At 39.7% G+C, this 18,545-nt stretch overlaps 1 protein-coding gene across 3 annotated transcripts in view; it reads left to right on the top strand.

The window, feature by feature from the left end:
• The first annotated feature begins 1,482 nt into the window (after positions 1-1,482).
• zbtb45 (zinc finger and BTB domain containing 45) overlaps positions 1,483-18,545 on the top strand; it is a 40,702-nt gene continuing 23,639 nt past the window's right edge. Inside the window, exons 1-2 of one of the 3 annotated variants that reach the window (XM_064321453.1) lie at positions 1,483-1,814; positions 17,250-18,491. In XM_064321453.1, the coding sequence (XP_064177523.1) occupies positions 17,505-18,491 (987 nt within the window). In that variant the 5' untranslated portion in view covers positions 1,483-1,814; positions 17,250-17,504. The remainder of the gene's footprint in view (positions 1,815-17,249; positions 18,492-18,545) is intronic. The other 2 variants (XM_064321452.1, XM_064321451.1) reach the window with 2 other exon arrangements.

The raw sequence follows: 18,545 nt of genomic DNA, 5'->3' as shown, positions 1-18,545 counted from the left end.
TGAAATCATGTGGGAAAACTGTTGTGCATTTGTACTTTTCTCACGTTCACTACTAGTAATTATAATTATGAATGTGTCATGATTTTAAATGGAAGGTATTAATGGGTGTTGCAGACATTACGTATGTAGTAACTGTTCATATGTGGGTAGATAGAGAGCAGGGCGAGGTATCATGAATGTAGAAACGTGGCGTTTCCTGATAAGAACTTGTTCTACAGTAGCCAAGTGAAGAAATATAGTTAGTAGAAACTCCATAGTGGTCAGCTGGTGTAACTTCTAAAGAAAATCAATAAATGTGTCATCATGAAATGCATATGGCTGCCCGTGAGTGACTTTTGATGAATATAAGCATTTAAGATTGTGATATTATGATAAGTGCAAAAGTATTAGTTGAAAAGTCATAGAGAATTATTAGTTAACAAATATAAGTGTTAGAAAATGTCAGTGTCAGATATGGAAAGATCTGCCTGGGGGTGCGGCAGGATTCAATCATCCAACCTTACACTTTCCAGTCATTGACTTTTAGCAGTGCACCACCGTCGCATAGCTGCTCCAGATGTGAATTTTCTTGATCAAATGTGTCTGTGGTTTTAAAGAAGAACACAAGCCAGTAAGCACAGCTGAGCTCCAGTTTTATTCATATGGCCTGGCTATATTGTAGCCGGTTAACTGAATGTGTAGATAGTATGTCATAATGTAGTCTATACGTTCAGTGAAAGACGGGGTAGATGTGGTGCAAAAGCAACAGTTGAGAAGTAATAGAGAATTAACAGTGACCTAATGAGCATGAGTAAGAAATGAAAAGTTTGTTTCAGGTGGGGATTTGAGCCTGTGACTATGACATTTACCACTGAACCACAAACAGGCTCTGCTGAGACTGGAAATTTTCTTGGGTAAAAGGATATGTCCATTTTGCGTGTGTATGTGACATTTTTGATTGGCTGGTGTAGGTGAAAGATTGGCTGGTGTCAGTAAAATGTCCAATGGGGAGACATTCTTTGTGGGCTAGGAACATTTTTGGCAGGAAAAAGAAGAAAGAGAAAACGCAAAATCCCCTTTGTTTTGGCCTTTATTGTGTCGACATGTAAAGTTGTTTATGAATTCTGTCTATTGAAATGGGGTCAGAATCTACATAAATTAATGTTTTTAAGAGCTGAAAGTCTGTGGCTGTTGCGGTTATTTCTGTGGGGAACCCTGAAAAGTACCAAACTCTTGGTGCTGTATAGGTATGGGGCATGCTCTGCCAAGGCGTAACTTGGCTGGATGTCATACCTGCCATCCCAATATTCTGTCGTATAATATAGTATAATTTGGCCTTGGTGAAGTCGTATTGAACGGAAATTTGCTTTTGGCTCCAAAGGCTGCAATACCTCTGGTAACCACTGAAGTTTACGAGCCTACGCGGAATGTCAATCCCTGCCTGATCCTGACTCAGTAATCTTTTGGCTATGCCTGCCATGTCCCGGATATGCACTCGTTGCCGCAGCACTTATAGGAAATTGCGTCCATTTTGGTTGCAAAAAAGGCTCAACATTCAATTCCTTCTTCATGTGAAAAGAGCCAAAATGGGTTCTGACGGATATCGGTTTCGCACGTTCTATTAACGAAGCAGTCATTTCTTGCAGACACCAATATGCTCGACGAACAGCCAGTGAGTGAACTTGCTATTTTGTGACACTGAATAAAACATTGATTTCAATCATACGACATTTTAATCCTTCGTGTCTAGTTATCTCGCCACGTTTTGTATCGCTTCTTTGTTTTATACGACTATTTTAAGGTTTGTTCTACCCTACTACCTGAAGCAGACAACGGTAAGCAAGAAGTCTTGCTAGCTTTCTGTGTTCCTTTAAAAAGAGCCAACTCACCATGCAAGTTAACTGGAAACGTTAGAATTGGAATTTGGTGTTATTTTGGCAAGTTGTGTTGAAAATAAAACATAGTTAAATGTATATGAGTTAATATTGCATCGTTTACCTAAATACAAATATTTCGTGGCGCAGGCGATTGTTGAATTGCCAGGACAAATGGGTTTCGTGATTGCGTGCCTACGTGAGCATGGATTTATTACACGATGTGTCGTGTTTCCTCTTCAACATAATAAAAAAAGTGGGAAAAGTATTCCGGTTGTGTAAAGTCATCCTTATATTTCAAAATTATTATGTTTGTGCAAACGAGCTACGCAGGGCTCGCACTGTCACTAATAGCGTTTATCAGTAAAACAAGGGATGCGTACAGATACCGTTTTATTACCTAACCGATGGTACACTGAAATGGGCATGCACTGATGATCTATAGGCTGCATGAAAACATGCGCATTCAACGCTGTTTAACGGTGTCCAACTGAGCTAACATTTTGGTTGCATGATACAAATGTGAGAGGACTTCTCATTTCAAGCCAGTAAGCCTGCATGTAATAGCCTACATTTTCTTGTAATTGCCTTTTCTGTTTTTATATTTTTATTATAAAAAATAAATCTATGTATCAATATATACTACATACACTAACTGGCTACTTTATTAGGTATATCTAGGGCCTCATAAAACCCGTTTTATTTCCCCACGTTTTAGTATTTTATTGTTATATTTTTTCTGAATTCGTTTTGTTATGTTGTATAATGTTATCAAATTATATATTTTTACTTATTTGACCTGCAGTAACTGTGTGCCTGATATGTAAACATGACAAGAGTAACTAAAAAAAAAAAAAATTTAAACACTATTTTAATAGACGTGCGTAACAGTGCTTCACATTGTTTAAAAAAAAGTGCTTTCCGGATTTAATAAATTCATTTTTTAAGTAACAAACAAAAACAAAATTAAAATGTACAGTTGCAACATAAGTTAGAAAACTTAGCTAAAAATCCCTGATTTGAAATTCAACAAGTGAAGCTGGGGAGTTTTGTTTTGTGGTATCTGCAATCAGTTCATCCTCTACTGACAGTTTAACTGATTTAATTGTGAAGTAGCCACATGACGGTACTGTGGAGATACATTTTTGTTTAAGGAACAGATTTCCCAAATGTACCCTGAAAGGTACAATAATGTTCTTTGGGCACTAATTTAGTACCGTTTACAAGAAAACAAGCACGAATCCGCAATAGCTGCGACTGCACACGTCCATGCATCCATGTGTGCATGCATCCACGCACACACCCTCACACAAACACGTGGCCTCTTCTTTGGCTCATGACCAACCCTTTCTACAAAATCTTGTGCAAATCTGTGAATCCATTCGGGATTATGCAACTTCTTGTGATAGGCCACACCCATCGCCACGCCCCCTCTTGGTCAATTGGCCTGAAAGTTACTCAGCTCTACCTTCGGTCATGACCAACCTCCATGCCAAATTTCAGCCTCCTGGGGCGAAAAATATGGCCGCTACGGGGTGGGACACTTTTGTGAACCGACCGACCAACCGACCGACAGACAGAGCTATAGAGCTGCGGTCGCAGCTAAAAAGGTACTAATGAATTATTAAACTCATGGCTAGGGGTACAATTCTATGTACCAATAGGGTACCACCCCAGTGACAAGCATTGTACCTATTTAGGCACCTTTTTGTACCTTTTTTTCTGAGAGTGTGGTAGTTTGGTTATGCTTCCCAACATTGGCTATTGGAAATAAATGGGTGAATAGACTACGATTTGATAACTATTAATAATACTGTAATAAAATAAGAATTTTATATAAGTAGTTGTACATATAATTGAACATAATAAAAAACAGTCGTTGTAAACCTTCCTATCATAATGTTGAGAATGTGGTTGTCAGTAGTTTCGTGATCTACGACTGAGAATTTCTGGCCTTGGACTAGTATAGACTGCCTGCATATAGGCCTCAAAAGATCCAGGGTAGATGAAGCTCTCTGAGGCTTTTATAGAACCCTGCAAATTTTGTGAAACAAAGATGCTTGCAAATGTTGTGAAACAAAGACGCTTGCACATTTTGGCAGCAAAATAATGTCAGAAAGCAAGGCTATGCAAAGCAACTAAAGTTCAGTGATTGGGCAGGTTATCTAAGTAAGCTTACACCTACCAACTGGCAAAAATCTTCCAGATCCCAATGGTATAACATGCATATAACATGCATGGAAACCTAGCATGTAAACATATACAGCCATAAATGTCTGACATTTTCTGTATTTAACTCTGTGAGACCCAGACATTGATGTAATTGAAAAAAATATTCTTGTTGTAGGAGGCATAGAGCGTACATAGGAACTGGAGAGGCTAGGAGGGGCCCAGTGGTAAAACCTAGGAAGTAACAGGAAACAGCCTCTACTGCTCATTTTGAGGGCAAACGAGCTTGCCCATTGAATTTAATGTAGAAAACCAATGTTTAACTACAAAAGAAAGCCTCAGCGGTCAATTTTTTGTGATCATAAAAGTCATTAGTGTAGCAGTTTGTGAAACAATGGTCGTTTTGGTCCAGAAGTTTTGGGGAAATATTTACAATTTACATTTCATATGAAACATAAAGATGGTTAATCAAGTTTCGGCATACCATTGTGGAAGTTTTATTTAGCCTTTAAAAGTCTGATATTCCCCATTCATTTTAATTGCACCTCGATTTTTTTCCCTCAGCGTGCGCAGTACAGACTTACTTCTGGGACTTCACAAGCTAAGGTTAGCTGAAGGTGTGCTAGCCTGTCTAGTTAAATATGCATGTCTATGGTAGGAGGCCTCTGATGACGAATATGTTGAAAAATGAACATTTTTATGTTTTGTGCAAATTTCTGAACATGTTGTAAAAATGCAGTGTTGGGCTTGAGTGATAGCAGAACTCGTCATTATGCTTCCCAATAGGAATACTCAAAGGCACAGTTGTGCTAGTTTTAAAACTCAGATTTATAGTTCAGATATGATGATAACATAAACACATATTAAACTGTGTCTTATTTTATTCTTTAACTCCGCAAATAATCATATTGTATGTTATCATATGTGTCTATGTGTCCCTATTCGGTGTCCCTATTCTTGTGATCAGTATAGCAGAGGCAGACAACATATTAGTAGCTATTGTTTGTATATGCATTACTGCAGTGTTTGTCCTCATTCTTTTCACTGGGCAGTGTCCAGCCTGCTGCTGGATTTTCTTGCATGCATGTGTGCACCAATCTACACATGTGACCCTATTGTTTTCAACATAGAATGGTGACACAATCATAAGGTATTCATTAGAGTACATGGGGAATTTTGGTCTATTAGGCTGTTCTTGATTGGGGGGGATAGGGGGAAGGGAGGGGGGGGTCTAGTGCCTGGTCACCCAATAACTGAACACATTAGTAATACAATCATAAGATATTGACTGGAACTTATAAATGGAGAGGTAGTACTGTCATTCCTGTATTTTGAACGGGGGTGGTGGTGTGGGCGGAGGGGGCATATGCCACCGTCAAACTGCTGAACACAGTGAAGACACACGCATAAAATACACTACAACTTGTCGGACATGTAATTCACCATTTGGCCTTTCTCAGCCATAGGAAGCTTCAAAGCGCACAACCAGCATATCCTGGAGATAAGGCAGACCAGGAACTGGGGGGGTGGCCATTGGAGGTGTGGATGTGTGTGTCAGTGTAGGTCTGCACGTGCGTGTCAGAGGAGGTGTGTTAGTGTGTGTCTGCATAAAATATGCAGCTTTTTTTTAGTTAGCGGTCATTTTGGGCAACTTGGGGAGGATAAGTTTTTGACATGTAGTCGGAAGTGGGCATCTGAGTCCTGCATCAAGGTCTGGTGTTCTACATTTCATCTCTGGTTTTTGGAATACTCTGCTGTCTTTTGGATTTTGAATTACTTTGGGACAAATAAACTGTGGTTTGATATCTTCTTTCATTCATTTCTTGTGTGACTACCCACGTACTGTATGTAACCTTTGTGAATTGTTTTATGGTAATTAAACCTCATCATTAGATTAGACTAGAACAAAGCGCCCTTTGGGCGCTGCAACCTTTTTCCTTCAGACTTCCTTCAGAACTCTGGAGATTCGCTACCTTGCGCCAATCTCTTGCGTTTGGCATCACGACTTGCCGACTGATTTGCGCTTATTTTTAGGCATGATGCAAACGTTCTTCAGAAAAACGCTTTCTTTAATGGATCCTCTGCTGCATTTTCAGTTCTAAACCATCTCTGGTGTAACTGTTACCGTTGGTACGGTGGAAAGTAGTTCCGGGTGACAGTTCCGGATTCCAAAATAAAATGTAAAACTGCCAAGTATTTATTTAACTGAAATGATGAAAAACACCATATGCAAAGGCCGGCCCCCTGAACCTTTTTTTGGGGCAAGTTTGGAGGGATTGAAGGAATGTGGATTGGAGGAATGGTGGGACACACAAAGACACACACACAAACCGCCCTCCAATTACTGCTCTCCAATTATAGTAGTAGGATGTGAATATTTGTTGTAACTTAATACATTTCTTAATTTTAATTTAGTTGTGAGTTGTAAATTTTGATAAAGGTTGATCCAACAGTTTGCTCTGCCTATCAACAAATTTGGCAATTTCACAAATTATTGATATCTTTGATAATAATTACCAAATTAAATCAAAGAAATTTGTTTTACATGTTGGATAAAAGAGGTGTTTTAACTGTCGATACGCTTGTGTTTGGTATTTTGAGTGCCGTACGTCAAACAAGGCTGTTAACAGTTAAAATTGCTGTGTACAGAAAAATAAACATATTTCAATTAATCCTCACCTTGCTGACATTAATGGAGGTTCCAACCGAGGTAGGCTTCAAGCAGACTGTGGTAAACTACATCAATTGTACAATCTCTTTTGAAATTAAGCCTCAAAATTAAGTTACGACCTGACATGGACCAGTTGCAAAGGAGAGAAATGAGGGAAGTGCCAGCCTCTGCTGCTGATCCCAAATCTAAAGGGGAGATTTAGGCTCAGTGCGTAGTTTGTATTTTCTCCTAAGAGGCCTCTTTGGGTCTGAGTGAAACATACCTTTGGCATAGAGAATCATTGTTCCTGTTATCAATATAGATAGACTTTTCTGCATTCCTCACAGGTTTATTTGAGTTAGCAGATAGCAAACAGCTGCAATGAAGTTCCAGACGTAAAAGTTCAGGTACTTAATTGGCAAAATCATTTCCTGTAAAACTGTACAGAAATGACAAAAATCTAGTTTGTTACTAACTTACATTGTTTTTTTTCTGTACATCTACTAGAAATGGTGCCGAATAACACTTTAATAATATGCTATTTTCTAATGTTTTCTCCTCCTGAATATTATTTGGATTCTGATCTTTTTTCACCACCTTTTTGATGGGATTTGCTCCAAAGTCAGTACCAAGTTTTTCAATTAAACACACACAAACACACACACACACACACACAGATTACACCTACAGAGAAACAGCGAGTGAGAGTTTCCCTTAACACTAGAGACCAGAGTGACGCCATTGGGCTTTGGGGACTTCAAAATTTAAATTACTCTGATGCCATTAACGCTATATCATCCTTCTATGACTTTCCTAAATATTTGGGCTTAAAATGACTGCATTTTTAAAATGAAAAAATTGACTCAGTAAAGATATACAGGCAGTTTGTGCCATTTTCTTCACAACCCCCCACCAGGCAATAGACAACAGGTGCTTTTACCCAGGTGCGAACATGTTTCTGTTTATTCTGGCAAGCTATTCAGCGCCGTGATACAAATTTCCAAATCAAGCTTTATAAAAACTAATTTCACACACATAATCACACAAAATTCATTCACTGAAATCGTGTAATGAAGCTGATCAAGTCTTTAGGGTGGGGATGAATAATTGTGGACGCTGTAGTCAGTGTTTCCCACAGGTTTAGAATCTATTTGGCACGGTCAACTCCCTATGTGTGTTTAGGGGGAGGGGGTGTTGTACCCCCAGAGTTCACGTTACTGGCAACTATGCTGTTCTGAAAATCCTCACCTGTACCAGCTTCAGGCAGTGGTACACTTGAGCCCTCAGCCTCTCTCTGTCACTACACACCCTTTCTCTCTGTCTCCTCACTCACAGCTGGGCCTGCTGCTTCTCTCAGCATCCTCACTTGCTGCTTTTCCCTAATCACAAACACAAGAACAACCACACTAATTGTACTGAATATCATCTATAATTGAAAATATTGCTATATTAAATTTGCAACATATTAAAGCCCCTATTGTTGTGCAGATTTCTTTTTTTACTGCCCCTGTCCACCGATGAAAATTAATTCTGTACAGCACCTTTCGCACTATATATAACCACACAAAAATTCTAAGCATAATGTTTGGTGCCTGATAATATGCTTCAATTCCTAGACACCACAATGGTTTTCATCAGTTTGAATTAAAATAGAAGCTAGCTGACTGTTAACGTTAGCTCTGTTACTATAACAGTAATGTTATGGTAACCTACCTGTGGTGCAGTTTCTCCCTCCTACTCTAGCCTTCTTTTTTAAAGAGGAATTTTTCTACACTCAGCTCTGCCAATAGCAAAAAGTTAAATATTTTTATTAGCTAACTCCCCCTATCTAACCTAACGTTAACTGTTGACTTTTGCAGTCTTACTTTGCAGTCATGCTTTGGGCAGAGGACACTTTCTTTTGAAGAAACGATGCAAAACAATGGCAAAATTTTACTAATTTTGAAAAAACTTGGTACCTGGCACAGATATGGGTGCACAACTGTCCTCCAAATTATGTTCGCGTTCATGCTCCACATGGGGCTGCTACGAGCTACAAGAGGGAGGGGGGCAGCCTGTGCATTGAAAATATAGTGTGTTCCTTAGAATAAACAACTAAATGCTGAGAAATCTTTTTGGGCGGGAGGAACACTGCTGTAGTTATAGATATGATGACTTTGTGGAGATAATGCCACTAACATATTTTCAGGTTTTCATTGAAAATGAGACTTTGAATAAACTAAATAGCGTAACTACATCACAACTGTGTAAAATGTATAGATGTGGTCCCAGCAAACCAGCAAAGCTGTGTGTTGTCTGTGGAATTGATAAGAGTAGGCTATGTAAAAGCGCACTCCAAGGAGAGGGGAGGGAGAAGGGTACTGAATTTGTTATGATGGAAGATATGACTTAAAAATATTGCACTTTGTATTTCTTTAACTACTTTTTCCATTTTGTGTTTCATCATGCACATTTTAGCACTTTCTCAGTGTTCCTGTAATATGCCTTGATACATTTCCCTATCATATGTAACAAAACCACTATAACTTAGAAATACAATCATTGAAATTGATTGAGTTGTGACCTTTATTTAAAGAAAATTGTTTAGCAATAAATGGCTTCGTAATCTTTATGAAACTAGGATACGCCTGATGCGGCTGGACATTAGCGTGGCGGTAGTAGGTAGTGAAAAACGTGGCCTTTCTAGAGTTAAAACAATACAGACACAGGTTGTCGACTAATGACACATCCAGCACTGGCTTCCATGGTTCTACAATATCTGACCTGTCCCCAACAAGTTTTTCTTCCAAGCAGCTTTTCAGTATAGCAGATTTTGTTTCCCCCCATTGCTCTAGACTGCTCCCAGCTCTTGTGCAGGAGCTTGTCTTCACAAAATACAACGTGGGGAAGTTCGAGTAAGAGCATAATAGCAGAAGATGTATTCCATCCAGGGAAGGTTTTTGCTTTTTTCAGGGCTCCAGACTAACTTTTTACATTGGTTGCACTGGTGCGCCTAACTTTTCATTTAGGTGCACCAGCACATAATTTAGGTGCACCCAAAATGTTTCACCGCGCCTTTTGGCGTGGCAATAATGCATTTTAAGCGTTACTTTTTTTGTCAGTTCCCATACACATTGGTAATTTCATAACACATTATGTAAATGATTGTAAACAGGAATGAAGGCGCTAAAGGTTATAGGAATAAAGGTGTGCAGCACAAATAAGGAATTGAAATAACCTCAATTGTTTAAAAAATAAACTTAAAAAGTGCTGATGGTTACAGTGCTTGACCAACTCAAATTAATAAATCAAACTGAAATAACTCAAACAAAAGTGTGCGCTGCTCCCGGAGGAGTACAGGGCGCGTTTTCACACATACATACGCGGCTCGGCTCTGACGTCATCCGAATCTGCATGTACGCATAAATTTTCCACCCGCCACCCACCCGAACAAATTATTTTTTCCGATTTAGAGACCCACACCGATCACACATTACTGTTATTTCTCATTATTTTGCAGCATACCCAGCACTTGACTCGTCATGGTTAAGTATTCAAATCGCTCCCACACTGAACTTTTCTGCCCTTACTTTTTTTTGTTTTTAATTCTCCTTTTTTAATTTTCTCTCGGATCTTTTTTGCCTCCATTGCTGCTTAAGACAAGTGGACGCCGCAATTGGCGCAAGGAGAGTCTAGTCTGCTAATTCGTGCCTGACGAAAAATGAAGCTTAAAATATGTTCACATTTTAGAGAATGTAATTAATATTTTCCTCACTAATGATGTATTATTTCACCCATCCGCTATTAATCAGAATGTTAATTTTTATGACTCGGCCCGCCCGATCTGCAGATTAACCGCGGTGTCCGCGGATATAACTGCGATCCGCGCATCACTAATACACACCTTATTTTTTTCCCTACCCGAATTCAGCAAATAATAATATCAGGGTCAGAGCCAATTATAGGCACAGTAGGGGTGGGTCTTTGCAGAATGCGGGCGGGGAAAATAAATGACGCTACACACATACACACACAGAGACAGACCTGCTAAATGTCAGGCGCACCGGTGCGACCAATGAAAATGTTTAGTCGCACTTGACAGATTTTGGGTTGCATGTGCGACCAAAATGGTCGCACTCTGGAGCCTTGTTTTTTTTCTTTAATTTACACAAGCTAATGCAAATCATACAGAACAAGTATTACAAACAAAAAACAACAAAACATGTTAGCCTTACATTCTGTGGTTTTTTTATTTCATTTTGAGTTCATAGCAAACAATATAAAGATATTGAAGATTTTTTTTTTAATTATAAAATCGTTTTTTTAGTTTATAATTGATTTGTACAGCTTCTGTGAGCTTCAGTGTTAAACTCAACCCATTTCCGGTTTACACCATGCCCACTTCCGTTTTTATTTGAATACAAATATAAATCGTTTCGTTGGATGAACTACAAATAGTGGCATCTCCCTCCACTCCTAATATGTAGGGCACCATATTTCCCGTTTTGTGAAAATCTCAGACAGAATCTGAGTTAAAAGGCGAAATTTGCTCATAAATCGGAATGTCACAGAATTGTGAGATCTTTGTGTAAATTTTATGAATTGCGTTTAGTGCTGTTGAGCATCGGGGATACTGTTTGCGTATGTCTCGTGTCTTTGTTTACTTATGGGTTGGATCGTTTGGGAGGAGTTCAGTGGGGAGGTGGGGTGGCGGGCGCTCCTAACCACAGCCATACAATCCTGAATTGTTTTCAATAGGGATTTTATGCCTGATTTGAAACGTGTTATTATAGTTATTTACATTACTTTAAATAAATGTTTGCAGGATACAGTGCCTTCGGAAAGTATTCAGACCCCTTCACTTTTTCCCCATTTTTGTACGTTACAGTCTTATTCAAAAATGTATTAAATTAATTTTTATTCTATCAATCTACACACAAAACCCCATAATGACAAAGCGAAAACAGGTTTTTAGAATTTTTTGCAAATTTATTAAAAATAAAAACTGAAATATCTCGTTTACATAAGTATTGAGACCCTTAAAGTCCCTGTGCAGCCTCCCTTTTCTTACATTTAAATTGTTCTTTTAGTTACTAAATTACAATATATATTTGTATTTTTTCTACTTATTAGACTTTGGAGAGATAAAAAAACCTGCTTTGATGTAAAACCTGAATTTCTTAATATAGCAGACTCTATATTAACCTCTTAAGGCACAAGCCAAATTTTGCCAATCCTTGCCCATTTAGGGGGTACCCTATTTAAAGCTTTATAACTCCAGACGTGAACACCACAGAGACTTGAAAAATGGCTTAAATGAAGCAAGACATTTGTACAATTTACAATACTAACACAGATTAGTTTATATTCATAATTTTGGAAGAAATAAAGTGCCACAAATGCAATTGTTTTGACAAAAAATCCAAAATAAATTTGCACTTTTTAAGTTCGCAATGAAATACTGCGAGATTGAATATATGCAGGAGGTTAAACTATACATGTGCTAGGTCAAAAACTTCTTGACCACAAGTTCATAAAATCTAAGGGTGGATATGTAGAACTACTATAGATGTATGAAGCAAAAACTAAGCAGTGTACCCAGCATCTCCAAATCTATCCAAAATGTCTAAATTATGCATTGCTGTAAATCATAACATATCCATGTATTTCACTACAAATCAACTGTTTTGACTCAAGAAAATCACTGTTGCATAATTTTCAAATGGGAATTACAAGCTTTCAGTCAGTACAGTGGTCTAAAATAGCTAGGTGTCCAGAAACATATCCAAAATCTCTCATAACATAAAATGTTTTTTGTCCATTATAAAGCATATAAATGAGCCCCTTATGAGGGTTTAAGATGAAACATTGCTATCAGATTAAAAAAATAATGCAAAAACATTGTCACACAATGCGGTACAGTACCTAAATGTGTAATAATTAACTCGTGTGTATTTCTATACTCTGTACTCTCGTATGTTTTATTGTATGGGGATGAGACAACATGAAAACAATTTTCACCCGTCCACCACGTTTTGGCAATGTTCCAGCTCTGACGTCATCACTGTTGCATGCTTCACAAAAACTTACACTTCCGTCTAACGCTTACATTACAGTGTGAAATATTTACATTATATAACACCACTAACCTATTTAAAAATACTCAATTTCAAAAGAACGTATATAACCGAATATTTTGAACGATAATACTTACATAGCAATGGTGAAATCTCCTCTATGTTCAGTAGATAGAGACAGAGAGACAGTATCAATTATATTGTTCTATTCGCTTCTGTTTTGCTCCAGAAAACGATGTCAGCTAGGTCTATCAGCAAACATATGGCTTAGCTATGTTCAGAAGTCCTCAATAATAATAGTATTTTCCAAGAAATTACGAAATATCCTTGAACATGTTTCGTTAGGTGCATCGTATTTGTCTGCTAACAGAGTGTGATTGCGTAAGTGAATGCTATGCTAAGAATATTTTCTGTTACGCTGACCTATAAAACGCTATTCCGAAAGCAGAATTAGACATGTTATACATCGTTAGAAAGCTTATACTCTCGCCTACCAAGTAAATGAATTGTAAATCTAGTCAGACTGTACTAGAAAGGGCGACGACGCCGTAAACAACAGGTGTGGTGTTACGCACAGCTATTTTGGAAGATACCCAGGCGTCACAGATGCGCCTATATTTCCCAAACGGATTGTCCAAGACAATATATGACCACGCAGTCTCAAAATGGACATCTCTACACGTAAAACCAACAGTAAGGTTTTATATTTATTCAATATTTAGTCCCAGATATTGACTGTAGAATGACATGGTATCATTTTATAAAAACTTTTTCTCGTTTATTTCGTTATTCAGTGAGCAGCGTTTTCACTGCTGTATAGGCATATCTTAGGGCTATTGTCGGGTTTATCTTGTTGCTATGACGGAATACGATTTTTTAGTGGTGAAAGAATATTTTTATGAATGCCAAGATAGACAATATTGTCCATTATGTCAAGGGTGGGGGGTGTTTTTTAGATGAGACTGCAGGGAGGGGGTGTGTGTTAAATGAACGACGGGAGCGACAATGGTGGGGCTGCGAAACTCCGTTTTCGGCATAGTTGTCATGTATCGTCTACTAATGAAACGGAAACAACGCGTTTCTGTTTTCATCTCACACTTTGGTTGCAGTAGCACCGAATGTTTGAGTTTAGTAATTTAGGCACGCGGGCGTGCCCACCACTAGGGGCTGTGCGCTAAGAGGTTAAGGACTGGCTGGGCATGTCAGTTCTGTCCTAATTATTTATGCATTCACTTTTGATTGACAGCCCAGACCGCTCACTCCCACTGACCTGGATCAGCGCTCATTCCACGTAACGTCAGTTGTTAGCTAACGTTAGCTAGTTATCATACGACCGTAATAATGGATAACGAGTACAGCAATAACAGCATTAGAAATATTGAGCCGTATATGTATGAGCCCATCGCTTACAGACTACAATATAGGACCCTAACGTTATAGGATAACCTAAGTTAGCACAAAACATTATCGATTGGTTTTTTTGCGGCAGTAACGTTATAACAGTCTGTAGAATAAAGTAACGTTACACTTGCCAGCTGACGTTAGCTATATTTACACAAGATAAGTACAGCTCATTCCTACATTAGCAAAATTATCGATAGCCAGACAGCAAGTAAATTGGGGAGATGAGGTTAACGGTAACATAGTTTGTAGATTTGATTAATAGCAGAACGTCATCTAGCCCGAACGGATGCTTACCGGAACCGGTCCGTTCAACTGACTTTGAACTTGGGAGCGCACACTACATAAATATTCATACTGGGTGAGTGTTTTGGCCACCACACGTTGGTCAATGCAAATTAGAAACATTCGCGACGTCACAAATTTGGTCTCAAAACCACCAATTACTCCGCCGCCAGGCAGCAATGTCGATATTGTATAGTTTTTAGGAAAAAAAATCAAATTCATTACATGCATGTATGAAATACTTTTTAAATCAATGTGTAAGTAACCTTATAGTCTTTGGTCACAATATAAGCATTTTAAAATCATGATTTTGACTGTACAGGGTCTATTATGATACTATGATACTCAAAATTCAATTGATTGGACATGATTTGGAAAGAACCCGATGGCCACTCTGACAGAACTCCAGAGTTCCTCGGTGGAGATGGGAGAACGTTCCAGAAGGACAACCATTTCTGCAGCACTCCACCAATCAGGCTAATTATGGTCGAGTGGCCAGACGGAAGCCACTCCTCAGTAAAAGGCACATGACAGCCGGCTTGTAGTTTGCCAAAAGGCACCTAAAGGACTCTCAGACTATGATAAACAAGACTCTCTGGTCTGATGAAACCAAGATTAAACTCTTTCGCCACAATGCTAAGCATCACGTCTGGAGGAAGCCGGGCACCACTCATCACCTGGCCAATGCCATCCCTATGGTACAGCAGGGTGGTGACAGCATCATGCTGTGGGGACGTTTTTCAGTGGCAGGAACTGGGTGGACTAGTCAGGATTGAGGGAAAGATGAACTGAAAAAAGTACAGAGAGATCCTTGATGAAAACCTGCGGCAGAGCGCTCCAGGACCTCAGGCTGGGTGAAGGTTCAACGAACCTAAGCACACAGACAAGACAACGCAGGAGTGCCTTCAGGTCTGTGAATGTCCTTGAGTGGCCCAGCCAGAGCCCGGACTTCAACCCGATCGAAGATCTCTGGAGAGACCTGAAAATAGCTGTGCAGCAACGCTCACCATCCAACCTGACACAGTTTGAGAGGATCTGCTGAGAAGAATGGGAGAAATACCCCAAATACAAGTGTGTCAAGCGTGTAGCGTCATACCCAAGAAGACTCGAGGCTGTAATTGCTTCCGAAGTTGACTCAACAGTAAAGGGTCTGAATACTTATGTAAATGTGATATTTCAGTTTTTTATTTTTAATAAATTATCAAAAAATTCTAAAAACCTGTTTTCATTTTGTCATTATGGGGTATTGTGTGTAGATTGATGAGAATAAAAATGAATTTAATCAATTTTAGAATAAGGCTGTAACGTAACAAAATGTGGAAAAAGTGAAGGGGTCTGAATACTTTCCGAAGTCACTGTAGGTCCCTCTGTGATAATTCATGGTTAATTCAACTATTTTTATCCACTGTGCAATCACTGGTGGTGGTGGGGTTGAAGGAGGGCAAGGGGGGAACAACCTTACCCAAAAGCAGAAAATATACTATAACTCATGCAGTCATGCTCAGGCATATGCAAATGATATCCCAATGCAGGAACAAAACAGAATTCTATTTGTGAAATAATTTATAAAAGACTTCTCACAATTCCATGGCACTCCATGTTTATGTGTAAATTCTGCTTTTTAACCTAATAATAATAATTATTATACATTTTATTTACCAGGTTCCTTTCTGAACACTCAAGGTCACCTTACATGGTATTAAACCTACATTCCATACAGTCCAGGTTGACTCATAAGCATCATGCAGTGCCAGCAGGGTTTTTCACCCACACATTCATGCTGCAAACCTCCCATTCTGTTGTATTGAGATCTGGAGACTGTAAGCCAATGAAGTAAACTGAAGTCACTTTCATGACCATAGCCATGAAGGGATGCACGTGATCAGCAACAATGTGGTTAAACGTAGGCATAATATGGAAGTAAAATGAGGCTTAGTTGGTATTAAGGGGCCTAATGTGTACCAAGAAAACATTCCCAACAGCATTACACCACCAGCAGCAGCCTGCACCATTGACACAAGGCAGGAAGGATCCATGAATACATGTGGTTTTTTATGCCAAATTCTTACCCTACCATCTGCATGTCGTAGCAGAAATCGCGATTCGTCAGACCTGGCAACTTTTTTCCAGTGTTCAGTTGTCCAGTTTTGGTGATCACATGCCCACTGTAGTCTCATCTTCCTGTCCTAAGCTGACAGGAGTGTAACCCGGCATAGCTTTCTGCTGCTGTCGCCCAACGGCTTCAAGGTGACATGTTGTGCGTTCAGAGATGACCGTCTGCACATCATTGCTGTAAAACGGCTGTTATTTGAGCATTTGTGGCCTTTCTGTTGGCTTGAACTAGTCTGGCCTCTCTCCTTTGACTTTGCTCATTAAGAAGTTGTTTTTGGCCATAGAACTGATGTTCACTAGATGTTGTTTTCTTTACTGCACCAATCTCTGTACACTATGTAGTGTGTAAAAATCCCAGGAGAGTAGCTGTTTCTGAGATGCTGGAACCAACATGTCTGGCACCAACAATCATACCACGGTCAAAGTTTCACACATCCTGCCTATTCTATTGTTTGGTCAAACAAAAAATGAAAGCTTTTCACCATGTCTGCATGCCTTATATATTGAGTCTGAGCTACAGGTTTCGCTGTTTGGAGGAATTTGTGTGAACATGCAGGAACACCTTATAAAGTGGCCAATGAGTGTATAATTGGTGTCATTGTGGTGCAGACATAAATGCATAAATGTTATATAGGTACTGAATGTTAATTTGATGTGAATGTGTGAATATTGAAATTCAAATCAGTTTACCTCCAAATTTCTCTTTCCCTGTCTTACCTATAGGGCTGAAAGAAAGCTTGAAACAAACAGAAGAGTGGAAAGACCACATTATTGACAACTCTATATCTGACAGAACCGAGCACCCCATTTTGTAACCACACTGATGTCTGGGTGTTGACTCAAGCAAAGTGTTTAGGAGGCTGAGGTGCACAAAAAAGATACTTAATCAGCAAGCGCCACAGATACAAGGGAATCCTGGACAGACACCCTGTGCAGTGACTAGACCCCTCCTGCACACTTTTACCCCAGACTGAAGCCATGTCATCTGGTACTGAGACAGTGCACTATATCCATCTGCACAACTCCAGCCAGTCTGTCCTTGAGGCCTTGCGCTCCCAGCGCCAAGAAGGCCTCTTCTGCGATGTGACTGTGCGCATCCATGATTCCTCACTGCGGGCTCATGCCTGTGTTCTGGCAGCTGGTAGCCCTTTTTTTCAGGACAAACTACTGCTGGGCCACTCTGAGATTTCTGTGCCACCTCTGGTGCCAGCCGAAACAGTCAAGCAACTGGTAGACTTTATGTATAGCGGGTCATTAGTGGTGCTGCAGTCCCAGGCTCTCTGCATCTTGACTGCTGCCAGCATCTTACAAATAAAGACTGTCATTGATGAGTGCACCCAGATAATTTCTCAAAAGAGGGGGAGTGGTGTTACTGGTGCTGGGGGTATTCTGCCTAAACAGGAGGAGAGGGGGGGCAAAGGTAGGGAGAGGGGTGGTGGAGGGAGTGGTGGTTTCCAGGCCTTTCATAATTTTGGAGTAGGTGACTGTGGTTCAGGTAACATGAACACAAGCATAAACAACAATGTCAGTGGGAGTGAGAATGACACAGGCAACCTGGAACAGTCTAGCCCAGTAGGATTGATCCCACTTGGAGGAATGGGACCCAGCTCTGTGTGTACATCTGGTGGTTTGAATTCAGGGATTGGATCGGTTTTATTAAAGCCAGGCATTAGTTGCACCCAAGATGTGAGGTACAAGTTACGAGATCTGCTAGCACAGACTGCCAATAGTAGCACCAGTCAGCGGGACAGTGGGAATGTCAGTGTCTGCTGTAACACAAGTGTTACCAGAGAGGAAACCGCTTGTGGGAACCTGACTGACCTAAGTGTTGCCAACTGTGAACCTATCCCGGGAATGGAAAGATACAGTGAGGAGGAGATGGATGGAAGAGAAAGGGAGCGTGATGGAGATAAGGAACGTGGAGGAGGACACAGCAGAAAACAGAGACAGCCACTCAGGTTACAGGTAAGAGAGATAAACTGAGTAAATCCCTGCAAGTCATTTTGGATACAAGTTGCT

Source organism: Anguilla rostrata, chromosome 2 (genome assembly GCF_018555375.3).
Source record: "Anguilla rostrata isolate EN2019 chromosome 2, ASM1855537v3, whole genome shotgun sequence".
Lineage (NCBI taxonomy): Eukaryota > Metazoa > Chordata > Actinopteri > Anguilliformes > Anguillidae > Anguilla > Anguilla rostrata.
This window is presented reverse-complemented; position numbering and strand designations above follow the sequence as displayed.